Below are 27,282 nucleotides of genomic sequence, written 5' to 3' on the forward strand. Positions count from 1 at the left end.
ACCTCTAGCCTCCAACTATTCGCAGCTCTATCTACTACAATGCCAGGTTTCATATCATCTGAAAACTTTAAAATGCTGCTCCCTCCACATGAGTCTAGCTTGCTTATAAAAAGAGTATTTGATCCAAATTTGACCCTTTGGGAACTTCACCACCAGTCAGTATCGTCTGAAAAGCATCCTTCTCTGTGTCCTGTCACTGAGCCAATTCGACCTGTGATTGGAGTTCAGGGGCATTCATTGTTTTTCATTCAGCTGAGAGGGCAGATGGGCCCTTGGTTTAACATCTCACCTGAAAGACGGCACCTCCGATGGTGAGTACTGCGCTGGGAGGGTCAACCTGAATTTTGTGCTCAAGTCTCGGGACTCGAACCCACAACGTTCTGACTCGAGGTGAGGGTCCTGAGAGTGCATTGACTCATGGCTGAAACCTGTTATTGATATGACCTGATAGTGTTCAGGGGAGGTGGAGGATAGCTATATGGAACATCTGTGCACGGTCCCTACGGGAGACTATATGCTGTGTCCATTCTGGGGCCCTAAGCCAGTTTACTGGACTGCTGGGCTGTGATCTGTTTCCTTTGTGTCACCCCCCTCTTTCACTCATCCACCTTTCCAGATCGTGAAGACTGGGCGACGAGCTCGCCAACCCCAAGGGAGCGCCGCCCTGTCGGAGGGTCAGTGGTGAGGGAGGGCCACCCTGTCGGAGGGGCAGTGCCGAGGGAGCGCCGCCCTGTCGGAGGGCCAGAGCCGAGGGAGCGCCGCCCTGTCGGAGGGCCAGTGCCGAGGGAGCGCCGCCCTGTCGGAGGGCCAGTGCCGAGGGAGCGCCGCACTGTCGAATTGTCAGTGCCGAGGGAGCGCCGCACTGTCGGAGGGTGGTTCAGCGGGAAGTCAGCGTTAGTGGAGGAGGGGTGGTCACTGGGAGGAGGGTCTCTGAGGGAGGGTGTCAGTAGGGGATTGGGATCTGTGGGTGGGGTCACTGGGGGGGGGTAGGGTGAATCTCGCAGATTCGGAGGGGGAGGGAAGGGTGTGTTTGGGGGGATGGGGATGGAGGTGGGGATCGTTTTGGAGGGTGGGATGGAGGTGCTGTGGAGGGGCGAATGTCGCGGGTTTAGGGGTTGGTGGGTGTGAGAAGGGGGAGGGGGTGTGAGATGGGGAGGGGGTGCGAGGGCAGAGGGGGTGTGCGGGTTGAGGCGGTTTCGGGAGGGGGGTTGTGGGGGGGAGTTGAGGCGGGTTCGGGATGAGGTGAGGGTGTGTGAGGGGGGATGGGTTGGGGTGTGAGGGGGATGAAGGGACATGGTGTGAGGGGGAGAGGGGTGTGAGGGGAGGGGGTGTGAGGGGAATGAGGGGAGGTGGATGAGGGGTGTGAGGTGAGGGGAGGGGGATGAGGGGGGTGTGAGGTGAGGGGAGGGGGATGAGAGGGGTGTGAGGTGAGGGGAGGGGTGTGAGGGGGATGAGGAGGGTGTGAGGTGAGGGGAGGGGGTGTGAGGGGAGGGGGATGAGGGGGTGAGGTGAGGGGAGGGGGATGAGGGTGAGGTGAGGGGAGGGGGTGTGAGGGGGATGAGGGGAAGGGAGGGGGATGAGGGGGGTGTGGGTGAGGGGAGGGGGTGTGAGGGGGATGAGGGGAGGGGGATGAGGGGGATGTGAGGGGAGGAGGTGTGAGGGGAGGGGGATGAGGGGGGTGAGGTGAGGGGAGGGGGATGAGGGTGAGGTGAGGGGAGGGGGAGGGGGATGAGGGGATGAGGCAGGTTTCGGGTTGAGGTGTGTTTCGGGATGGAGGGGTCATGGGTGGGAGATAGGGGAGGAGGGGTTTGGGTTTCGGAATGGGGGGTGACGAGGGGGGGTCCGGGACGGTTGGGAGGTGGAGGGGGGGCGGGGGCGGTTTCGGGATGAGGGGAGATGGTTGTGGGGGTCCGGGACTGTTGGTGGGGGGGGCGGGGTCCGGGACGGTTGGTGGGGGGGGGGGGGGGGGGGGGCGGGGTCCGGGGGGTCGGTTGGCGGTTTGGGGTTTGAATTTGAGGCGGTTCCCCCTCGCGCTGGGTTTGAATCTCCCGGTTGCCGGGGCGACGGCGGCTGCGCAGTGGGTTCAGGGCCCCGAACATGGAGGATGTTCTGGAGGAAAATCCGCGGGTGAGAGACCGGGACCTGGCGGGGGGGTGGGGACGGCTCCCGGGCTGGGGGTGTCCCGGAGAGGGCCCTTCGGCCCGCAGTGCGGTGGGTATACTAGCCCCGCGGTTAGTCACGGGGGCCCCGGCTTCTGCTGCTCCTTAAAGCCTGGAACAAAAACTTAACATTTATGTAGCACCTTTCCCATCCCAAGTGTCCCACAGGAGCAGCAGCAAAACAAAACTGGACAACACCGCACCCAGGGCAGCTGGGCCAAGGCCAGAGGCTTGAAGGAGGAGAGAGGGCGCCCGGAGATTCAGGGAGGGAATTATTTTTATTCTTTCTTGGATGTGGGAGTCACTGGGGCTGGGCCAGTGTTTATTATCCATCCCTAATTACCCCTCGAGCAGGTGGTGCTGAGCTGCCACCTTGAACCGCTGCAGTCCATGTGGTGTAGGTACACCCACAGCGCGGTTAGGGAGGGAGTTCCAGGGTTTTGACCCAGCGACAGTGAAGGAACGGCCGATATATCTCCCAGTCGGGATGGTGAGCGACTCGGAGGTCCAGGCAGCCCAAGGCCTGGCCGCCAGCGGTGGGGGTGATGGAAACTGGGGATGCCCGAGAGGGTGGGAACTGGAGGAGGGCAGATATCTCGGAGAGTTACGGGGCTGGAGGAGATTACACAGATAGGGATGGGCAAGGCCAGGGAGGGACTAGGAAACGAGGATGAGAATCTTAAAAGCAAAGCCAGTGCAGGTCAGTGAGTACAAGGACGATAGAGGAATGGGACTCGGTGCAAGTTAGGACACAGGTAATCGAGTTTATGGATAACCTCAAGTATTTGGCCGGTAGAACACCATAAGACATAGGAGCAGGAATTAGGCCATTCGGACCATCGAGTCTGCTCCGCCATTCAATCATGGCTGATAAGTTTCTCAACCCCATTCTCTCCCCATAATCTTTGATCCCCTTACCAATCAAGAACCTATCTATCTCGGTCTTAAATACACTCAATGACCTGGCCTCCACAGCCTTCTGTGGCAATGAATTACATAGATTCACCACTCTCTGGCTAAAGAAGTTTCTCCTCATCTCAGTTCTGAAAAGGCCTTCCCTTTACTCTGAGGCTGTGCCCTCAGGTCCTTGTCTCTCCTACTAATGGAAACATCTTCCCCACGTCCACTCTATCCAGGCCTTTCAGTATTCTGTAAGTTTCAATCAGATCCCCCCTCTTCCTTCTAAACTCCATCGAGCATAGACCCAGAGTCCTCAAACGTTCCTCATATGTTAAGCCTCTCATTCCTGGGATCATTCTTGTGAACCTCCTCTGGACCCTCCCCAGGGCCAGCACATCCATCCTGAGATAGAGGCCCAAAATTGCTCACAATATTCTAAATGTGGTCTGACCGGAGCCTTATAAAGCCTCAGCAGCACATCCCTGCTTTTTATTCTAGTCCTCTCGAAATAAATGCCAACATTGCATTTGCCTTCCTAACTACCGACTCAACCTGCAAGTTAACCTTAAGAGAATCCTGGACTAGGACTCCCAAGTCCCTTTGCACTTCAGATTTCTGAATTCTCTCCTCATTTAGAAAATAGTCTATGCCTCTATTCTTCCTACCAAAGTGCATGACCTCACACTTCCCCACGTTGTATTCCATCTGCCACTTCTTTGCCCATTCTCCTAACCTGTCCAAATCCTTCTGCAGCCTGCCATCTTCTCAGTACTACCTGTCCTTCCACCTATCTTTGTATCATCTGCAAACTTAGCCAGGATGCCCTTAGTTCCTTCATCTAGATCATTAATGTATAAAGTGAAAAGTTCTGGTCCCAACACTGACCCCTGCGGAACTCCACTAGTCACCGGCCGCCATCCTGAGAAGGACCCCCTTATCCCCACTCTCTCTCTCCTGCCAGACAGCCAATCTTCTATCCATGCTAGTACTTTGCCTCTAACACCATGGGCTCTTATCTTACTGAGCAGCCTCCTGTGCGGCACCTTGTCAAAGGCAAGAGGATGATCAGGAGTTCATTGGGATAGTGAAGCCTCGAGCTGATAGTAATTTCTTCATTATCAAGTCCCTGTCCAACTCTCTCTCAAAATTATTTATGGAATCAGCCTCCATGATCTTTTCAGGTGAAGTATTCCAGATCCAAACAACTCTCTGAGTGAAAATAATTCCTGTCTCCCCTCTGATCTTGATCAAATGATTTCATATATGTGAATGCTGATTATTGACCCTCTCCCCACAAGGAATAGTTTTTCTATCAAAACCTCTTATCATTTTCAAAACTATGATTGGGTCACCTCTTTGTTGCAAGAACAATCCTAACTTTTCCAACCTCCCCTTACACCTGAATCCCTCACCCTGGTAACACCCTGGAAAAACCATCTGTTCCATTTCTAGGGCTTTTACATCTTTCCTCAACTGGGGAGCCCAAAATTCACCACAATATTCCAGCTGAGGTCTAATCACTGATTTATAAAGTTCCATCAGCGTCTTTGCTTTTATTGTCAATTCCTTCATTTCTAAACACAAGTAACCCTAATATTTTTAAATCACCTTTACGTCTTGTCCTGGCACCCTTTGATTTATGTATACGGACACCAAGGCCTCTCTGCTCTTCTCCACTTCTCAAAATTATGCCATTTATAGTGTACCATCTTTCTGCATTAGTCCTCACAAAATGCATCACTTCACACTTCTCCCCATTGAACTCCATCTGCCAGGTTTCTGCCCATTTCACCATCCTTCATCTTGAAGCCCCTAGCCTCTAACTATTCGCAGCTCTATCTACTACAATGCCAGGTTTCGTATCATCTGAAAACTTTAAAATACTGCTCCCTCCTTGCTTATAAAAAGAGTATTTGATCCAAATTTGACCCTTTGGGAACTTCATCACCAATCAGTATCATCTGAAAAGCATCCTTCTCTGTGTCCTGCCACTGAGCCAATTCGACCTGTGATTGGAGTTCAGGGGCATTCATTGTTTTTCATTAAGCTGAGAGGGCAGATGGGCCCTTGGTTTAACATCTCACCTGAAAGACGGCACCTCCGATGGTGAGTACTGCGCTGGGAGGGTCAACCTGAATTTTGTGCTCAAGTCTCGGGACTCGAACCCACAACGTTCTGACTCGAGGTGAGGGTCCTGAGAGTGCATTGACTCATGGCTGAAACCTGTTATTGATATGACCTGATAGTGTTCAGGGGAGGTGGAGGATAGCTATCTGGAACAGCTGTGCACGGTCCCTACGGGAGACTATATGCTGTGTCCATTCTGGGGCCCTAAGCCAGTTTACTGGACTGCTGGGTTGTGATCCGTTTTCTTTGTGGGCCCCCCCCCCCCCCCACTTCCCTCATCCACCTTTCCAGATTGTGAAGACTGGGCGACGCGCCCGCCAACCCCTGGACACTTCACAGGACGAGACCCGTCTGAGCCGCAAAGCATCTTCCAGCACCAGTGGAGCAGAGGTGAGTGCCAACATGGGCCGGCAAAACTACTTTAAACCCTCTTCCAACATTTGTCTTTCCTCACAATACTTAGCCAATGAAAAGAGCAACAGTCCCACCACCTAAACCACTCAGTTTTAAAATGGCCAGTATCTTACAGCTGCTGGAGGATAATGATAACTCGCACTCTCAGTGTCACAGTCTCCGTTTATAGAAATGGCCTTGTTGACTCAAGACTTTACGACTTGTTACACCAGGCTGATTTCTTTTGTTACATCTTGCTTGTGTTTTTATTGACGCTTTAGCGACTGATGATCTTTAACATATGTGGAATTCTACTTGTTGTCATTCTGTAGATCCATGATCTCAGGCTCTGTACACTAGTATCTGGATTGCTCTGGGCTGAGCTTTGTCTTCCAAGATGTCCACATATGAGAATACAAAATGTACTGTACCACTGGGAAATCTGAAAACATACAGCATGGCAACTGTAATGATTTTGAAAGTTTGCTAATGCTGCCATTTTATACCAGCTATCGTGGAGAGCAGTCAAATCAAATTCACACAAACACGCCTGCTATAAACAGTGGAGAATGTATCTTCAAAGACAAAACCCTCATCAATGCCTTTGTTATCTCCAGACTCGACTGTTCCCAAGCTCTCTCGGTCAATCTCCCTTCATCCACCCTCTATAACCTTGTCCTCATTCAGAACTCTTCTCATATCCCAACTAATACCAATTCCTTTTCACCAGTCATCCCTGTGTTTGCTGATGTATATTGGCCCCCAGTTGAACAACGCCTCAATTTTAAAATTCACATCCTCATTTTCAGATTCCTACATGGCCTCCTCCTCCCTCCCCCCCCCCCCCCCCCCCCCCAACCCCCGGTGAGAGCTGCAAAGATATGCTGGAGCTGTATGAAACATTTGTTAGGCCGCAGCTAGATCACTATGTACAGTTCTGGGATCTGAGTTAGAAAAAGGATGTGATTGCACTAGAGAGGGCACAGAGGAGATTTATGTGGATGTTGCCAGGAATGGAGAATTTTAGCTATGAGGAAAGTTTGAATAGGCTGGGGTTGTTTTCTTTGGAACAGAGGAGAGATTTAATGAACGTATATAAAATTTTGAGGGGCCTAGATAGAGTGGATAGGAAGGACCAATTTTCATTAAGGTGCTGACTCTCACTGGGGTACAGGTCCCCTCCTCTCCTGAAGGTGCTGACTCTCACTGGGGTACAGGTCCCCTCCTCTCCTGAAGGTGCTGACTCTCACTGGGGTACAGGTCCCCTCCTCTCCTGAAGGTGTTGACTCTCACTGGGGTACGGGGTCCCCCTCCTCTCCTGAAGATGCTGACTCTCACTGGGGTACAGGTCCCCTCCTCTCCTGAAGTTGTTGACTCTCACTGGGGTACAGGTCCCCCTCCTCTCCTGAAGGTGCTGACTCTCACTGGGGTACAGGTCCCCTCCTCTCCTGAAGGTGTTGACTCTCACTGGGGTACAGGTCCCCCTCCTCTTCTGAAGGTGCTGACTCTCACTGGGGTACAGGTCCCCTTCTCTCCTGAAGGTGCTGACTCTCACTTGGGTACAGGTCCCCTTCTCTCCTGAAGGTGCTGACTCTCACTGGGGTACGGGTCCCCCTCCTCTCCTGAAGGTGCTGACTCTCACTGGGGTACAGGTCCCCTCCTCTCCTGAAGGTGTTGACTCTCACTGGGGTACAGGTCCCCCTCCTCTTCTGAAGGTGCTGACTCTCACTGGGGTACAGGTTCCCCTCCTCTCCTGAAGGTGCTGACTCTCACTGGGGTACAGGTCCCCTCCTCTCCTGAAGGTGCTGACTCTCACTGGGGTACAGGTCCCCTCCTCTCCTGAAGGTGCTGACTCTCACTGGGGTACAGGTCCCTTCCTCTCCTGAAGGTGTTGACTCTCACTGGGGTACGGGGTCCCCCTCCTCTCCTGAAGATGCTGACTCTCACTGGGGTACAGGTCCCCTCCTCTCCTGAAGGTGTTGACTCTCACTGGGGTACAGGTCCCCCTCCTCTCCTGAAGGTGCTGACTCTCACTGGGGTACAGGTCCCCTCCTCTCCTGAAGGTGTTGACTCTCACTGGGGTACAGGTCCCCCTCCTCTTCTGAAGGTGCTGACTCTCACTGGGGTACAGGTCCCCTTCTCTCCTGAAGGTGCTGACTCTCACTGGGGTACGGGTCCCCCTCCTCTCCTGAAGGTGCTGACTCTCACTGGGGTACAGGTCCCCTCCTCTCCTGAAGGTGTTGACTCTCACTGGGGTACAGGTCCCCCTCCTCTTCTGAAGGTGCTGACTCTCACTGGGGTACAGGTCCCCTTCTCTCCTGAAGGTGCTGACTCTCACTGGGGTACGGGTCCCCCTCCTCTCCTGAAGTTGCTGACTCTCACTGGGGTACAGGTCCCCTCCTCTCCTGAAGGTGCTGACTCTCACTGGGGTACGGGGTCCCCCTCCTCTCCTGAAGATGCTGACTCTCACTGGGGTACAGGTCCCCTTCTGTCCTGGAGTGAGGAAAGGATGTTTCAGCTCAGAGTTTTTGTGCCTCTTTCGTTAGGAGTTGTGAATAGTAATATGATTGTTGTTCTGCATTGCAACCTATATAGGGTAAAAATGGGTGCCTTGTGGTCTTAAATAACAAAATAAGTGAACTCCTGATGAGCTGGTCTCTGGTCTGCTGCTTTGAGTCATTGGCTGCAGAAGAATGCCAGATATGTTGTTGGATAGATGATGCCAAATTAGGCCAAGTGGCCGGGTAAAGTCGGGTGTCTCAAGGACCTGGTGACTCTACCTCCAAATAAAATGCATTTCTTTTCTCCCAAAAGCATTGCAGAAATGTTTAACTCTTGTCAGGACTGCCAGTATACTATCTGGAAGGCATAGTCCCTCACTGTCTGGCTGAGGAGGCACTTTTCAGCCTGAACATGATCGGTTGTGGATTGTTTAGGATGTATAGAGAGAGAGGGTAGTCCGCGAAATTTAACTACCCGTCCTAGAACTCAGTGTATGACTGATTCTGTATCATCTTCAATATGAACCACGCTTTAGGAAGGAAGGGAGTGCTGGAGAGATTTACTGGAATATTACCAGGGATGAGAGTCTTCAGTTACCCAAGAGAGAGAGAAGCTGTGGTTGGTACAATTTTAAAGGGCTAGCAGGAATAGAGAGACATGGTGATAAATGCACCCAAATATTTGAAGACGGCAGGACAAGTCGACAAGGCTGTTTAAAAAAACGCAAGGGAGCCTTGGCTTTAATAATAGAAGAGTACACCGAGGGAGAGAATTGAGGAGCTTAGGATCAAGGCAACTGAATGCATAGCCACCAATGATGGAGCAAAGGTAATCAGGGTGTACAAGTGGTCAGATCTGGAGGAGCGCAGAAATCTCAGAGGATTGTAGGGAGGGAGATTACAGAGATAGGAAAGAGTGAGGTCATGAAGGGGTTTGATTTTAAAATCGAGGTGTTGCTGGACCAGGAACCAGTGTAGGTCAGTGAGCACAAGGGTGATGAGTGACTGGATTCAGTGCGAGTTAGGATACAGACAGCAGAGCTTTGGATGACCTTGGTTATCAAGGGTGGAATGTTGGCCAGGAGATAGCTAGTGGAAGCAAAAGTATGGAATATTTTTTCTTCTTTCATGGGATGTGACCATCTATGGCAAGGCCAGCATTTTTTGCCTTTAAGAAGGATGAGGCAAATTTCCAGCATCTGCAGTATTTTGCTGTTATCTTAGGCACATTTTACTGTGCATTAAAAATTATCCCCCCACCAATGTTAGATTGACTGCTCTGTAGTTGTTGAGTTTTCCTTCTCTTTTTAAACAAAGGTGTAACATTTGCATCCTCCAATTCTCTGGCACCACCCCCATACCTAAGGAGAATCTGAACATTGTGGCCAATTCTTCCTCAATTTCCACACTTATCTCCCTCAGTAAACACAGGGAAACGCAGCAATCAAATTGCAGACAGCAAGCTCCCCAAAACCAGGTCATCTGTTTTAGGTTTTGTTTGAAGGACAAAAATTGACCAGGACACCAAGGAGAGCTCCCCTGCCCTTTTTTGGAAATCATGCCGTGGAAACTGTTCCATAGATATTATAGAATAGTTAAAACACAGGAGGCCAATCAGCCCATTATATTCTTGCCATCTCTCTGGCAAGAGTAACTTTGCTACTCCCACTCCCTGTAGCCCTACAAATAATTAGCTAATTCTCTTCTGAAAGCCACAATTGACCCTGCCTCCACCATACTCTTAGGCTGCGTGTTCCAGATCCTAAACACTTTGTGCAAAAAACATCTTTTTCTTCATGTGGTTGTTGTTTCTTCTGCCAATTTCCTTAAATTAGTGTTCTCTGCTTCTCAACCCATCCACCAATGGGAACAGTTTCTCCCAATCTACCCTGTCCAGACTACTCATGATTTCAAACACTTCTACCAAAGCTCCTCCCAATTTTCTCTAAGGAGGGCAACCCCAGCTTAAGAACATAAGAAATAGGAAAAGGCCATTCAGCCCCTCGAGCCTGCTCCATCATTCATCGAGATCATGGCTGATCTGATTGTGGCCTTAACTCCATTTTCCTTCCTGTCCCCCATAACCCTTGACTCCCTTGGTGATCAAAAATCTGTCTAACTCGGCCTTGAATATATTCAATGACCCAGCCCCCACTACCGTCCGGTGAAGAGAATTCCAAAGATTAGTGACCCTCAGAGAGGGAATTCCTCCTCATCTCTCTTAAATGGGAGACCCCTTATTTTGAAATTGTGCCCCCTAGTTCTAGATTCCCCCAAGAGGAAAAGCATCCTTCCAGCATTTACCTTGTCAAGCCCCCTGAGAGAATCTTCTATGTTTCAATAAGATCACCTCTCATTCTTCTAAACTCATTCATCCCTGGAATCAGCCTGGTGAACCTTCTCTGAACTGTCTCTAATGCAAGTATATCCTCCTTAAAAAGGAGACCAAAACTAAAGGCACTATTCTAGGTATGGTCTCACCAGTGCCCTGTCCGGTGTAGCAAGACTTCCCCTACTTTTATACGCCATCCCCTTTGCAACAAAGGCCAACATTCCATTTGCCTTCCTAATTAATTGCTGTACCTGCACGTTAACTTTTTTTGTGATTCATGTACCAGGAGACCCAGGTCCCTCAGTACTGCAGTGTTCTGCAGTCTTGCTCCATTTAAATAATATTCTGCTTTTCCATTCTTCCTACCAAGTAGACAACCTCACATTTTCCCACATTATACTCCATCTGCAAAGTTGTTGCCCAATCACCTAACCTATCTATATCCCTTTACAGACTTTCTATCCTCCTCACAACTTGCTTTCCTTTCTATCTTTGTATTGCAAGCAAATTTGGCTACAGTATACTCAGTCCCTTCATCCAAGTCATTGATATGGATTGTAAATAGTTGAGGTCCCAGCACCTTATTGATTCATGGGATGTAGGTGTCGCTGGCTGGGCCAGCACTTATTGCCCATTCCCAATTGCCCTTGAGAAGGTGTTGGTGAGCTGACTTCTTGAACCGCTGCAGTCCATGTGGTGTAGGTACAGCCATAGTGCTACAGTGCTGTTAGGAGGGAGTTTGAGGATTTTGATCCAGCGACAGTGAAGGAATGGCGATATATTTCCAAGTCAGGATGGTGAGTGACTTGGAGGGGAACTTCCAGGTGGCCGTGTCCTCATGTGCCTGCTGCTCTTGTCTTTCTAGGTGGTAGTGGTCGTGGGTTTGGAAGGTGCTGTCCAAGGAGCCTTCGTGAGTTTCTGCAGTGCACCTTGTAGATGGTACACACTGCTACCACTGTGCATAGGTGGTGGAGGGAGTGAATGTTTGTGGATGTGGTGCCGATCAAGCGGACTGCTTTGTTCTAGATGATGTCAAGCCAGTTGAGTGCTGTTGGAGCTGCACTCATCCAGGCAAGTGGGGAACATTCCATCACACTCCTGACTTGTGCCTTGTAGATGGTGGACAGACTTTGGGGAGTCAGGAGGTGAGTTACTCGCCACAGGATTCCTAACCTCTGACCTGCTCTGATCCCTGTGAAACTCCACTACCTTACAGCTTTTCCAATCTGTCCACGTAACTAAAGTTCCTCATCTCCAGAAACATTCCCGTGAATCTTTTCTGCATCCAGTGCCATCATCTTAAAGTGCGGTGCCCAAAATTGGACACACTGCTCCAGTGGAGGCCAAACCAGAACTTGATAAAAGTACATCATAATTTTCTTGCGTTCGTACTCTATATCCCCATCTATAAAGCCCAGGATCACATAAGATTTTCTTAACCACTTTCTCAACTTGCCCTGCCAGGTTCAATGATTTGTGCACATATAGCCCTAGGTCCCTCTGCTCCTGAACCCCCCTTAGAATTGTACTCTATTTTACATTGCCTCTCCTCTTTCTTCCTATTTCATACTTCTCTGCACTAAATTTCATCTGCCACTTGTCCACTCATTCCATCTGTTTAACTCCTCTTGAAGTTTATCATTATGCTCATCATAGTTCACAGGTTTTATGTCATCTGCAAGTTTTGAAATGGTGCCTGTACATCCAAGAGAAGGTCATTAATACAGAACAAGAAAATCAATGGTCCTAAGTTTGACTTCTGGGGAACCCCACTGTATACTTTACTCTAATCCCAAAATCTACCCAAGATGACAAGTGTAACCTTGGTTTAATGTCTCACCTGAAAGACAGCATCCCAGTAATGCGCTGGAGTGTCAGCCTAGATTATGGGATTCAAGTGTCTGGAATAGAGATTGAACTCACAACTTGAATCTTGCTGAAAAGAGAGACACATTGCCAAAGCTTTTCTTCTTATACTCAGTGAATTGATTATTTGAACCTATTAAGGAGGTTATAGTGGGGCACTTAAAAATTCTCAATGCAATCAAGTAGTGACAACATAGTTTTGTGAAAGAGAAACTATGTTTGACTAATTTATTGGAGTCCTTTGAAAAAGTAACAAGCAACTTGGATAAAGGGGAACCTGTGAATGTGGTTTACTTAGATTTCCCGAAAGCATTTGATAAGGTGCCACATCAAAGGTTGCTACATAAAATAAGAGCTCATGGTGTAGGTAGTAACATATTAACAAGGATAGAGGATTGGTTAGCTAACAAAGAGTAGGGAAAATGGGTCTTTTTAAAAAAATTGTTCATGGGATGTGGGCATCGCTGGCCAGGCCAGCATTTATTACCCACCTTAGTTGCCCTAGTTCAGAGGGCTTTTAAGAGTCAACCACATTGCTGTGGGCCTGGAGTCACGTGGGCCAGACCAGGTAAGGAAGGAAGATTTCCTTTCCTAAAGGACACTGATGAACCAGATGGGTTTTTACAACAATTGACAATGGTTTCATGGTCATCATTAGACTTATAATTCCAGATTTTTTTAATTGAATTCAAATTCCACCATCTGCTGTGGTGGGATTCAAACCCAGGACCCCAGAGCATTACCCTGTGCCTCTGGATTACTAGTCCAGCAACAATACCACTACCTCCCATCACCTCCCCTAGGTTTCAGGTTGGAAAGAAAGATGTGACAAGTGGAGTGCCACAGAAGTCAGTGTTGGGGCCTCAACTATTTACAATTTATATCAATGACTGGATGAAGGGACTGAATGTATGGTTGCAAAATTCGCTGCTCCTAATTCATATTTTCATACGTATGAGGACAAACGCAAGGATGCTAAATTTCAAACATACAGAACAATGTATGTGCAGGAGAAAGGGTGCTGCTTGGTTTGAAAGTTATCTCTGATTGGCTAAGGCATTGCCATGGAGAAAGCAGTGAGGAACTATAGGCTGCCCAAGCTCCCGCAACCTTCTGATTCAGAGGTGAAAGTGTTACCCACTGAGTCACAGCTGACAGCTAGAAACACAGAGCTGTTTACATTCAATGTAAAGGATAAGTTAGTGTGTGTTGCTCTATAATTCACTCATTTCCTCCTGCCACAAAAGTGTCATGATAAATAATGTGTTTCCATATAGATATGAGTACGTACAACACACACACACACAAACTCAGGCGCACAAAGTACCCTGTTACTGTGTGCATCTGCCCTGTGGCCTCTGTGTTCAAGCTGCATTGCCTTCTCCATCTGGTTGAATCTAGTTTAATGCTGTGACCCGGCCCCTTTTGGCGAAGAGCCTATCTTTGGACAGGCTAAGGTCGGATTAGCTCTTGCTGTATCTGTGCCAGGGTCACAGATTCCCGGGAAGAGAATGTGTCCTCGAGCTCCCAATCAGCCTTTTTCCCACACTGCAATTAGCCATCTCTTATTTTAAGCAATGTGATCGCTCAGCATTCCGCAGAAGTTTATTTTTGAGAATTAAGTAAAGAAAATCAAAAGTTTATTGAATCAAGAGTGTCCCCTTCTGTAAAGAAAAAAATATTAAATCCTTACTCAGCAGCTTATTATTCCAACTTAGACATTTCACCTTTTGACTCTCACTGGGGTATGAGTTCCATACACACTAGAGCTCAGGTCCCACATACACCAATTCCCTTGGTGGTACAGTTCCACGCGCACTGACAAAGTCTGCGATGACCATGAAATCATTGCCGATTGTCATAAAAACCCATCTGGTTCACTAATGTCCTTTAGGGAAGGAAATCTGCTGCCCTTACCAGGTCTGACCTACATGTGACTCCAGACCCACAGCAACGTGGCTGACTCTTAAATGCCCTCTGAACAAGGGCAATTGGATATGGGCAATAAATTTTGGCCTAGCCAGCGACGCCCACATCCCATGATCAAATAAAAAAAATGCAGTGTGATTACTTATACATTGACAACAGTGACGAACACACTGATTCCCTCAGTGGTACAGTTCCACGGACGCTGTCTCCTGCACGGTACAGTTACACACACACTGACTCTCCCTAGAATACAGTTCCACGGACACTGTCTCCCCCAGAGTCCGGTTCCACAGACACTCTCTCCCCCAGAGTCCGGTTCTACGGACACTGTCTTCCCCGGGGTACGGTTCCACGGACACTCTCTCCCCCAGAGTCCGGTTCTACGGACACTGTCTCCCCTGGGGTACGGTTCCACGGACACTGTCTCCCCCGGGGTACGGTTCCACGGACACTGTCTCCCCCGGGGTACGGTTCCACGGACACTGTCTCCCCCGGGGTACGGTTCCACGGACACTGTCTCCCCCGGGGTACGGTTCCACGGACACTGTCTCCCCCGGGGTACGGTTCCACGGACACTGTCTCCCCCGGGGTACGGTTCCACGGACACTGTCTCCCCCGGGGTACGGTTCCACGGACACTGTCTCCCCCGGGGTACGGTTCCACGGACACTGTCTCCCCCGGGGTACGGTTCCACGGACACTGTCTCCCCCGGGGTACGGTTCCACGGACACTGTCTCCCCCGGGGTACGGTTCCACGGACACTGTCTCCCCCGGGGTACGGTTCCACGGACACTGTCTCCCCCGGGGTACGGTTCCACGGACACTGTCTCCCCCGGGGTACGGTTCCACGGACACTGTCTCCCCCGGGATACGGTTCCACGGACACTGTCTCCCCCGGGGTACGGTTCCACGGACACTGACTCCCCCGGGATACGGTTCCACAGATATTGCTGTTTGCTCTGTTTTATCAGTGGGGTACTCAGCTAATGAAACTGCTTTGCATTTGTTGCAGGGCCCCTTGAACAAACCTGCACGCCGGCAGGGAGGATGGGCAGATGACACCCCTCGCTCATCCAAGTAAGTGCCAAATACACAGGGATTTTAAAGAGCTTTGCTTCTGGTGTGGATAGGATAGCTGAACTGTACAGACCTGGTTTGACTCCTGACCTCGGTTGTCGGAAAACTGCTGGAATCTATCATTCAGGTAGAAGCAGAGTGCAGCAAGAAGCAGAGTCTGTGGGACTGTACAACCGAGGCAGTCGGTGTGTGTGGAACTGTACCCTCAGGGGACCCCTGCCTGTGGAACTGTACCCCCAGGGGAGTCAGTGCCTGTGGAACTGTACCCCTAGGGGAGTCAGTGCCTGTGGAACTGTACCCCTAGGGGAGTCAATACCTGTGGAACTGTACCCCTAGGGGAGTCAGTGTGTGTGGAACTGTACCTGCGGTGGAGTCAGTGTGTGTAGAATTGTACCTGCGGTGGAGTCAGTGTGTGTGGAACTGTACCTCCCGTGGAGTCAGTGTGTGTAGAATTGTACCTGCGGTGGAGTCAGTGTGTGTGGAATTGTACCTGCGGTGGAGTCAGTGTGTGTGGAATTGTACCAGCGGTGGAGTCAGTGTGTGTGGAACTGTACCCCCAGTGGAGTCAGTGTGTGTGGAACTGTACCCGCAGTGGAGTCAGTGTGTGTGGAACTGTACCCGCAGTGGAGTCAGTGTCTGTGTAACTCTACCCGCAGTGCAGTCAATGTGCATGGATCTGTACCACCAGGGGAGTCAGTGTGTGTGGAACTGTACCCCCTGGGATGTCGGTGCCTGTGGAACTGTAACCCCAAGCGAGTCGGTGCCTGTGGAATTGTATCCCCAGGGAAGTCAGTGTGTGTGTGTGTTTGTAACTGCACTCTCCGTGGAGTTGTTGCCTGTGGAACTGTTCCCACGGTGGAGTCTGTGTGTGCAACTGTACCCCCCAAGGGAGTCAGTGTGTGTGTAACTGTACCCGCCGGGGAGTCAGTGTGTGTGGAACTGTACCCGCCAGGGGAGTCATGGTGTGTGGAACTGTACCCCAAGGTGAGGCAGTTTGTGTGTAACTGTACCCCCAGGAGAGTCATTGTGTGTAACTGTACCCCCCAGGGGAGTCAGTGTGTGTGGAACTGTTCCCCCAGGGGAGTCAGTGTGTGTGGAAATGTACCCCTAAGGGAGTCAGTGTGTGTAATGGTACCCCACAGGGGAGTCAGTATGTGTGGAACTGTACCCCCAGTGGAGTCAGTATGTGTGTAACTGTACCTGCAGTGGAGTCAGTGTGTGTGTAACTGATCCCGCAGTGGAGTCAGTGTGAGTGTAACTGTACCTGCAGTGGAGTCAGTGTGAGTGTAACTGTACCCTCAGGGGAGTCAGTGTGTGTAACTGTACCCCAGACGAATCAGTGTGCGTGGAACTGTACCCGCAGGGGAGTCAGTGTGTGTAACAGTTCCCCTAAGGGAATTCATTTGTGTAACTGTACCCCACAGGAGATTCAGTATGTGGAAATGTACCCCTAGTGGAGTCAGTGTGTGTGTAACTGTACCCGCAGTGGAGTCAGTGTGAGTGTAACTGTACCCCCTGGGGAGTCAGTGTGTGTAACTGTACCCCAGGGGAGTCAGTGTGTGTAACTGTACCCCAGGGGAGTCAGTGTGCGTGGAACTGTACCCCCAGGGGTGTCAGTGTGCGTCGAACTGTACCCCCAGGGGAGTCAGTGTGTGTGGAACTGTACCCCCAAGGGAGTTGGTGTGTGGAACTGTACCCCACAGTGCAGTCGGTGTGTGGAACTGTACCCCACAGTGCAGTCAGTGTGTGTAACAGTAGCCCACAGGGGAGTCAGTGTGTGTGTAACAGTACCCCCAGGGGAGTCAGTGTGTGTGGAACTGTACCACCAGGGGAGTCAGTGTGTGCGGAACTGGACTCCCAGGGGAGTCATTGTGTGTGGAACTGTACCCCGAAGGGAGTCCGTGTGTGTAACTGTACCCCACAGGGGAGTCCGTGTGTGCGGAACTATACCCCCAGGGGAGTCAGTGCGTGTAACTGTCCCCCTAAGGGAATTCATTTGTGTAACTGTATCCCACAGGGGATTCAGTGTGTGGAACTGTACCCCTAAGGGAATTCATTTGTGTAACTGTACCCCACAGGGGATTCAGTGTGTGTGGAACTGTACCCCCTGGGATGTTGGTGCCTGTGGAACTGTAATCCCAAGGGAGTTGGTGCCTGTGGAATTGTATCCCCAGGGGAGTCAGTGTATGTGTGTGTGTGTGTGCATGTATCTGTACTCCCAGCGGAGTCATTGCCTGTGGAACTGTAGCCGGGGGAGTCAGTGTGTGTGTAACTGTACCTCCAGGGAAGTCAGTGTGTGTGGAACTGTACCCGCGGTGGAGTTAGTGTGTGTGGAACTTTACTCCCAGGGGAGTCAGTGTGTGTATCTGTACCCCACAGAAGAGTCAGTGTGTGTAACTGTACCCCCAGGGGAGTCAGTGTGTGTGGACCTTTATCCCCAGGGGAGTCAGCGTGTGTAGAACTGTACCCCCGGTGGAGTCAGCGTGTATGGAACTGTACCCCCAGGGGAGTCAGCGTGTGTGTAACTGTCTCCGCAGGCACGTCAGAGTGTGTAGAATTGTACGCGTGGTGGAGTCAGTGTGTGTGGAACTGTACCCCCAGGGGAGTGAGTGTGTTTGGACCTGTACCCCACAGGGGAGTCAGTGTGTGTAACTGTATCCCCAGGGGTGTCAGTGTGTGTAGAATTATACCCGCGGTGGAGTCAGTGTGTCTGGAACTGTACCCCCAGGTGGGTCAAGGTGTGTGGAACTTTACCCCCAGGGGAGTCAAGGTGTGTGGAACTGTACCCCCAGGGGAGTCTGTGTGTGTGTAACTGATCCCGCAGTGGAGTCAGTGTGTGTGTAACTGTACTCGCAGTGGAGTCAGTGTGTGTGTAACTGTACTCGCAGTGGAGTCAGTGTGAGTGGAACTGTACCCCCAGGGGAGTCAGTGTGTGTAACTGTCCCCTTAAGGGAATTTATTTGTGTAACTGTACCCCACAGGAGATTGTGTGAGGAACTGTACCCCAGGGGCGTTAGTGTGCGTGGAACTGTACCCCCAGGGGCGTTAGTGTGTGTGTAATGGTACCCCACAGGGCAGTCAGTGTGTGTAACGGTACCCCACAGGGCAGTCAGTGTGTGTAACAGTAGCCCACAGGGGAGTCAGTGTGTGTGTAACAGTATCCCCAAGGGAGTCAGTATGTGTGGAACTGTACCACCCGGGGAGTCAGTGTGTGTGGAACTGTACCCCGAAGGGAGTCCGTGTGTGTAACCGTACCCCACAGGGGAGTCAGTGTGTGTGGAACTGTACCCGCAGGGGAGTCAGTGTGTGTGTAACTGTACCCGCAGTGGAGTCAGTGTGAGTGTAACTGTACCCCCAGGTGAGTCAGTGTGTGTAACTGTATCCCCAGGTGAGTCAGTGTGTGTAACTGTACCCCACGGGAGTCAGTGTGCGTGGAACTGTACCCCCAGGGGAGTCATGTGCATGGAACTGTACCCCCAGGGGAGTCAGTGTGTGTAACTGTCCCCCTAAGGGAATTCATTTGTTTAACTGTACCCCACAGGAGATTCAGTGTGTGGAACTGTACCCCCAGGGGAATCAGTGTGTGTGGAACTGTACCCCCTGGGATGTCGGTGCCTGTGGAACTGTAACCCCAAGGGAGTCGGTGCCTGTGGAATTGTATCCCCAGGGAAGTCAGTGTGTATGTGTGTGTAACTTCACTCTCAGTGGAGTTGTTGCCTGTGGAACTGTTCCCACGGTGGAGTCTGTGTGTGTGTAACTGTACCCCCCCGTTGAGTCAGTGTGTGTAACTGTACCCCCTAGGGGAATTAGTGTGTGTGTAACTGTAACCCCCAGTGGAGTCAGTGTGTGTGGAACTGTATCCCCAGTGGAGTCAGTGTGTGTGGAACTGTATCCCCAGTGGAGTCAGTGTGTGTGGAACTGTATCCCCAGTGGAGTCAGTGTGTGTGGAACTGTACCAGCAGTGGAGTCAGTGTGTGTGTAACTGTACCAGCAGTGGAGTCAGTGTGTGTGTAACTCTACCCGCAGTGGAGTCAGTGTGACTGTGACTGTACCCCCTGGGGAGTCAGTGTGTGGAACTGTACCCCCAGGGGAAACAGTGTGCGTGGAACTGTACCCCCAGGGGTGTCAGTGTGTGTAACTGTCCCCCTATGGGAATTCATTTGTGTAACTGTACCCCACTGGAGATTCAGTGTGTGGAACTGTACCCCCAGGGGAATCAGTGTGTGTGGAATGGTACCCCCAGGGGAGTCAGTGTGTGTGGAACTGTACCCCCAGGGGAGTCAGTGTGTGTGGAACTGTACCCCCAGGGGTGTCAGTGTGTGTGGAACTGTACCCCCTGGGATGTTGGTGCTTGTGGAACTGTAACCCCAAGGGAGTCGGAGCTGTGGAATTGTATCCCCAGGGAAGTCAGTGTGTATGTATGTAACCGCACTCCCAGGGGAGTTGTTGCCTGTGGAACTGTTTCCACGGTGGAGTCTGTGTGTGTGGAACTGTATCCCCAGGGGATTCAGCGTGTGTGGAACTGTACCCGCAGTGTAGTCAGCATGTGTGGAACTGTACCCCCAGGGAAGTCAGTGTGTGTGTGTGTAACTGTACCCCCAGGGGAGTTAGTGTGTGTAGAACTGTACCCCTAGTGGAGTCAGCGTGTGTGGAACTGTACCCCCACCGGAGTGAGTGTGTGTAGAACTGTACCCACAGGAGAGTCAGTGTGTGTAGAATTGTACCCCCGGGGGAGTCAAGTGTGTGTAACTGTACCTCCCAGGGGAGTCACTGTGTGTAACTGTACCCCCCAGGGGAGTCAGTGTGTGTGTAAAGGTACCCCCCAGGGGAGTCAGTGTGTGTGTAACTGTACCCCCAGGGAAGTCATTGTGTGTAACTTTACACCCCAGGACAGTCATTATGCATGTAACTGTACTCCACAGGGGAGTTAGTGTGTTTGTAACTGTACCCCCAGGGGAGTCAATGTGTGTAACTGTACCCGCAGTGTAGTCAGTGTGTGTGGAACTGTACCCCCAGGGGAATCAGTGTGTGTAACTGTCCCCTCAAGAGAATTCATTTGTGTAACTGTATCCCACAGGAGAGTCAGTATGTGGAACTGTACCCCCAGGGGAGTCAGTGTGTGTGGAACTGTACCCCCAGGGGAGTCAGTGTGTGTGGAACTGTACCCCCAGGGGAGTCAGTGTGTGTGGAACTGTACCCCCAGGGGAGTCAGTGTGTGTGGAACTGTACCCCCAGGGGAGTCAGTGTATGTGTGGAACTGTACCCTCAAGGGAGTCAGTGTGTGTAACGCTACCCCACAGGGGAGTCAGTATGTGTAACGGTACCCCCCAGGGGAGTCAGTGTGTGTGGAACTGTACCCCCAGTGGAGTCAGTGTGTGTGTTACTGCACCCGCATTCGAGTCAATGTGTGTGTAACTGTACCTGCAGTGGAGTCAGTGTGTCTGTATCTGTACCCGCAGTGGAGTCAGTGTGTGTGGAACTCTACCCGCAGTGCAGTCAGTGTGAGTGTAACTGTTCCCCAGGGGAGTCAGTGTGTGTGGAACTGTACCCCCAGGGGAGTCAGTGTGTGTGGAACTGTACCCCCAAGGGAGTTGGTGTGTGTAATGGTACCCCACAGGGCAGTCAGTGTGTGTAACAGTAGCCCACAGGGGAGTCAGTGTCTGTGTAACTGTACCCCACAGGGAAGTCAGTGTGTGTAACTGTACCCCCAGGGGAGTCAGTGTGTGTAACTGTACCCCACAGGGTAGTCAGTGTGTGTAACTCTACCCCATAGGGGAGTCAGTGTGTGTAACTGTACCCCCAGGTGAGTCAGTGTGTGGAACTGTCCCCAGGTGAGTCAGTGTGTGGAACTGTCCCCAGGTGAGTCAGTGTGTGGAACTGTCCCCAGGTGAGTCAGTGTGTGGAACTATACCTCCAGGGGAGTCAGTGTGTGTGTGGAACTGTACCCCACAGGAGACAACTCCTCGAAAATCACAGTCTGCTCAGTCAACATGGTTTTATAAAGGGAAAATGGTAGTTAACGGGGAGCTGGAAGATGTAGTATACTTGGATTTCCGAAAGGCATTCGATAAGGTGCCTAATAAAAGGTTAATAATACACACGACATGGGCAAGTGGTGTTGGAGGTAAGATATTAGCATAGATCAAGGATTGTTTAACAGTCATGAAACAAACCACAGGGATAAATATCGCATTTTCAAGTTGCCAGGATGTAACCAATGGAGTATTGTGAGGATCAGTGCTGGGACCGTGGCTATTTACCATCTATATTGATGACTTAGATGAAGATACAGAGAGTAATGTATCTAAGTTCGCAGAGATCTCGGAGGGTTGTGCAGCTGGATTATAGAGAGGATTATAGAGATGAGGATGGGCAAGGCCCTGAGGGCCTCGAAACAAGGATGAGAATTATAAAGCTGGGGGTGTTGCTTAACTAGGAGCTAATGTAAGTCAGCAAGTCCAAGTGTGATAGGGGAACAGGACTCGCTGCAAGTTAAGACACGGGCAGCACAGTTTTGGATCACCTCAAGTTTACAGAGCATAGAATGTGGGAGACCAGCCAGGAGTGAATTGGAATCCAGAGGTAGCAAAGACATTGGTGAGGGTTTCAGCAGTGGATGAGCTGAGGCAGAGGTGGAGGTGGGCAATGTTTACAGAAATGGAAACAAGTGATCTTAGTTATTACACGGATGTGTGGATGGAAGCTCACCTTGAGGTCAGAACGGCCTGCTTCAACCTTAGAGAGGGATGAAATTGATGGCTAGAGAACGGAGTTTGTCATGGGGACAGAATACAAAGATCTTGATAGTAATAGAAGGTAAACAATGGGAAAGCCAATGTTTCTACCCACTTGAAGTCTAAGAATTCCACCTATTTGAAATGGCCTAGGAGCATTTGCATTCATGACAGATCATAAAAAATGTGATAATTCCATGATTTCTTTCACAAAAAAAAAAATTCAAATCTTTTTGTCTTTGGCCACTCTCATCCTTGCAAAGAGATTTGGACAGGTTCAGTGAGTGGGTAGTGAGTTGGCAGATGGAGCATAATGTAGGGAAGTGTCAAGTTATTCACTTTGGTCGTAAGAAATGAAAGCAGAATATTTTTTAAAAGATGAGAAACTTTTAAATGTTGATGCTCAGAGGATCTTGGGCGCACCCATACAAGGAACGCAGTTAGCATTCTGGTACAGAAAGCAATTAGGAAGGCAAATGGCATTGTGGGTTTTATTACAAGGGGCTTGAAGTACAAGAATAAAGATGTTTTGTTACAATTGTACAGGGCTTTGGTGAGACCACACCTTGAACACTGTGCACAATTTTGGTCTCCATTTCTAAGGAAGAATATAGAATATACTTGCATTGGAGGCAGTATTGTGAAGGTTCACAAGTTTGGTTCCTGAGCTGAGAGGCTGAGTAATTGGGTCTGTATTCTCTGGAGTTTAGAAGAATGAGAGGTGATCTCGTTGAAACCTACAAGATTCTGAAGGGGTTTGACAGGGTAGATACTGAGAGATTGTTTCCCCTAGTTGGGGAATCTAAAACACAGGGACACAGTCTCAGGCTAAGGGGCCGATCATTTAGGGCTGAGATGAGGGGAAATTTCTTCACTCAGAAGGCTGTGAATCTTTGTAGTTCTGTACTCCAGAGGGTTGTGGGTGCTCCGTCATTGAATACATTCAAGATTGAGATCGACAGATGTTTGATCTCTCAGGGAATCAAGGGATTATGAGGAGAGGGCAGGAAAGTGGAGCTGAGGCAGAAGATCAGCCTTGATCATATTGAATGGTGGAGCAGGCTTGAAGGGCCATATGGTCCACTCCTGCTCCTACTTCTTCCGTTTCTATGACTTCTGCTCTCTGCTATCTCAGTAAATCAGCACAGGCAGGCACAAGGGTACTCTTGAGTGGCTTTGGCACTGCTTAGCTAAGAGAGGAGCGGGAGAATTATTTTGATTAGAGTTCCTGCTTGCTCTATATTTGTTAGTTTTATAATGGATTTACCTGTTACCCCGGCATAGGTTTGTTAGGATATTATCTCCAACAGAGGTTTGAGGGTTTGGGATACACAGAAAAACCTGGTTAATACTCTTTGTTAAATCAAGACAGTGAGACAGTAAAATACAAGCCCTTGCATGCAGCAACTAAGATATAGTTGATAATACTCACACACCAGCGACTCCTGCTGAAGGTCACAAGTGCACCTTCAGATTGCTTATGAAAACCTCAGCAAAGTTCCCCAAATGCTCCAATGACTGTGTCTTTTAGAGGTTTAATTAGGTTGGATAAATGTGGGTCCCACATGTCATCATGCTTTATCTATGCTGTTAACATGTAAGCATATTCAGTGGTGAGGTTTACTGTTGTCATTTGTGTAGTCATTGGTGACAGCTTGTTTATTACACTCTGGACATTGCACACACAAATGGCCATCAGTTCTCTGCAGCGTTCACGCCTGATCCTGTGCAATCATTGTAGCCAATCAATCTTTATTTTTTTAATATTAACAAAAGCCAACTATCTCCATTCCACCTGATACACCTATACTTAAACATGCCACCCACCAGCAATGCTGGACAAGGCAAAGGTCAAGGGTCAGTGAGTGCATGGTCAGACTTGGCTTTGCTGCTTCCAATGGGTAAGTATGCTGCTGACATTTGCTGTACTTGGGCAGGGAGAATGGCCACTTGGATGGAGGTATGGAACTGTAATTGGCGCTCCTGGGATCTGTACCCTTGTAAGGATCAGGAGTGGAGGGGAGAGCCTGGGGTGGGGAAGTGGATAGGAGGCTGGAGAGAGAGTTAGCTGGGGAAGACATTGCTTAAAACACAGTTGCTTCTCTTCATCATCTTATACACTCTGATCAAATCGCTGCTAAGCTCTGAAATATAGAGACCCAGCACCTTGAGCTTATCTTGGTAAGTACAGTACATCACAGTGAATGTTTGCACCTTTGGGAGAGGAGCTCTTTTAGCATCTTGTGATACAGGAATAAGATATTGCCCCTGTGCTAGACTCCACACTGCTTGATAGGGTAGAGCGCAAGATTAAAGTGGCACTGAGAGCATGGATATAAAATTGGCTGAGTGACAGGAAACAGAAAGTAGTGGTGAACAGTTGTTTTTCAGAGCAGAGGAAGGTTTATAGTGGCATTCCCCAGGGAGTTAGTGTTAGGACCACTGCTCTTCTTGATATATATTAATAACCTAGACGGCAATTTCAAAATTTGTGGATGACAAAATTTAGAAGTATTGTGAACTGTGAGAAGGATAGTGTTAAACTCCAAAAAGACACTGTTATGAGCGCTAGACTTTACAAGACACGTTCCAAAAGTACCTCAGCTCAGAGACATGCCTATGCGATCTGGTTGCCATGGGGGGTGGGGGGGTGAAACTCAAACAGAAACTTATTGAAATCTAGTGACAGTTTTCACACTTGGACACAGTAACTCACAGAAAGGGGACAAAGGCTGTTTGAGACAGAGAAAGAGACTACTGCTATGTGGACAGACAAAGCAACTACCGCTGAGGAGCAGCAGGATGCTTGTAAGAATTTGTTTTTTGATCAAATGGAAGGGAACAGAACCAACGGGGCTTTTGGTGATTTAAGGAACAGGGGTTGCCTGAAGTGGGTCTTGCTGGTGGGCGTGGGAACTTGGAGACTTAGGCTCAATGGATTGCTTTCTGAAGGATATTGGAAGTTGCTAGCTAGTGTGGCTGGAAGAAGTGAGTCTGCCGGGGAGCCGGGAGTGAATTGGACTTATCCTTGTGATGCTACACATCTGCAAGAAGTGTGGTGCACAGCGAAAAATGTTTTAAGATGTATCTCAGTGATATTAGTTAATGCATAAGTATCTTTTCTGTCATTGACATGTTAGCTGCATGTTAAATAATGTCTAATTGATGCTGATTTTTGCTTGTTTGTTACAGTAAAGGTCTTAAAATGTGAAATCCTGTCCTTCAGTTATTTTCATTGGTCATTTGGGAAGTTCATCTCTTTTTAAAAGTTATCGATCTCTATGGAGATCATAACAAATAGACAGGTTGGTGTAAGGGGTGAACAAATGGCAAATGAAATTTAATGTAGAGGAGTGTGAAATGATTCATTTTGGTGGGACGGATGGAGATAAGCAATATAAAATCAAAGGTACAATTCTAAAGGGGGCGCAAGAACAGAGCGACCTGGCTGTATAGGTGCATAAATCATTGAAGGTGGTAGGACAGGTTGATGGAGCAGTTAATAAAGCATACAGTATCCCGGGCTTTATCAGTAGGGGCATAGAGTACAAGAGCAAGGAGGTTTTGCTAAACCTGTATAAAACATGAGCTCAGCCTCAGCTAGAGTATTGTGTCCAGTTCAGGGTGCCACACTTTAAGAAGGATATGAAGGCAATTGAGAAGGTGCTGAAAAGATTCATGAGACTAGTTCCAGGGATGAGGTACTTCAGTTATATGGATAGATTGTAGAAGCTGGGACTGTTCTCCTTGGAGAAGAGAAAGTTGAGAGGAGATTTGATAGAGGTGTTCAAAATCATGAGGGGTCTGGACAGAGTCAGTAGGCAGAAACTGTTCCCATTGGCGGAAGGATCGAGAACAAGAGGCATAGATTTAAGGCAATTGGCAAAAGAAGTAATGGCGACACGAGAAGCTTTTTACATAGTGATTGGTTTGGATCTAGAATGGGCTGCCCAAGAGTGTGGGAGTAAGCAGGGTCATTCGTGGCTTTTAAGAGATAATTCAGTTATGTGGAGAAACTGGGATTTTTCTACTTAGAACAGAAAAGGTTAAGAGAAGATTTGATCAAAGTGTTCAAAACAATAAAGGGTGTTGATAGAGTAAATAAATGGAAACTATTTCCAGTGGCGGAAGGGTTGGCAGCTAGAGGGACACAGATTTAAGGAGATTGGTAAAAGAACCAGAAGAAAGATACAAATGTTTTATTTTACAGTGAGTTGTGATCTGGATTGCTCTTGGAGGGCAGTGGATGCAGTTTTAGCAGCAGCTTTCAAAAGAGAATTGGATAAATACTTGAAGGGGAAGATGTGCAGAATGATGGGGAAAGAGCAGGACATTGGGTCTAACTGGATATCTCTGCCAAAGAGGCAATACAGGCTTAATGGATATGATGGCTTCTTCCCGAGCTGTAAGTTTCCTTGATTTTTTGGGAGTGGGAGGACTTGGCTTGGCTTCTGCTCTGTGCTTGGAAGATTTATCTGCTCAAATGTGAAAGTAAAAGATGAATTGGTTTCCTTCTTAACGGACAAACTTTTGGAACTGTGCAGCAGAGGGCAGTATTGGCTTAGCCCTGACAGATTCTGATATCCTTGCAGGGATTTATGGGTCTCAGTCACCTGCGTAGCATCCTCCTGTCAGATACAGTCAACAGTAATTTTCCAGAATGGTAATGCATTATTGTTTAAAGAAACAGCTATCCATGTTGAGTGCTCACCAAGATGCAATTAAATCTGGTCACTGTGTGACTCCTCTCTCAAACTGCAGCTCTACGTTCTCTCACTCAGGTCCTTTTGCATCCGGCTCTCTCTCTCTCTCTCTCTTCTCCTCCCTGCATCTTACTCTCTCCCTGTCTCACTCTCTCTTCTCCCCTGTTCCTCTATCTCTTCCTGTCTCTCTCTCTTTCCCCCCCTCATCTCTCTCTCCCTCCCTGCTCTTTCCCCTGCTCTCCCCCTCTCCCTCTCTCTACCCCCCCATCTCTCTCTCTCTCTGTCTCTTTCTCTCACCTCTCTCTCTTTCTCTAACCTCTCTCTCTTTCTCTCCCCCCTCTCTCTCTCCCCCTCTTTCTCTCTCCCCCTCTCTTTCCTTTATTTGATGCCTTCACAGTCAGTGTTTGTGAATATTCTTCTCACTCTCTATGTACTGTTCCTGCTCCCAGCATCCCACTTGTCATTGTGACTCATGGCACGGTCTCTTACCCTGACTTATTCTATCCCAGGAGTTCTGAGCTTCCCTCAGCACCCTTGTCACTCAGGCTCGTCAACCTAAAC

The 27,282-nt window shown here is 49.4% G+C and overlaps 1 protein-coding gene across 5 annotated transcripts in view; it reads left to right on the forward strand.

The window, feature by feature from the left end:
• The first annotated feature begins 1,997 nt into the window (after positions 1 to 1,997).
• LOC121292213 (intraflagellar transport protein 43 homolog A) overlaps positions 1,998 to 27,282 on the forward strand; it is a 50,503-nt gene continuing 25,218 nt past the window's right edge. The window contains exons 1-3 of one of the 5 annotated variants that reach the window (XM_041213903.1): positions 1,998 to 2,127; positions 5,478 to 5,576; positions 15,220 to 15,284. In XM_041213903.1, the coding sequence (XP_041069837.1) occupies positions 2,098 to 2,127; positions 5,478 to 5,576; positions 15,220 to 15,284 (194 nt within the window). In that variant the 5' untranslated portion in view covers positions 1,998 to 2,097. The remainder of the gene's footprint in view (positions 2,128 to 5,477; positions 5,577 to 15,219; positions 15,285 to 27,282) is intronic. The other 4 variants (XM_041213906.1, XM_041213904.1, XM_041213907.1 and 1 more) reach the window with 4 other exon arrangements.

This window comes from Carcharodon carcharias, chromosome 20 (genome assembly GCF_017639515.1).
Source record: "Carcharodon carcharias isolate sCarCar2 chromosome 20, sCarCar2.pri, whole genome shotgun sequence".
NCBI lineage: Eukaryota > Metazoa > Chordata > Chondrichthyes > Lamniformes > Lamnidae > Carcharodon > Carcharodon carcharias.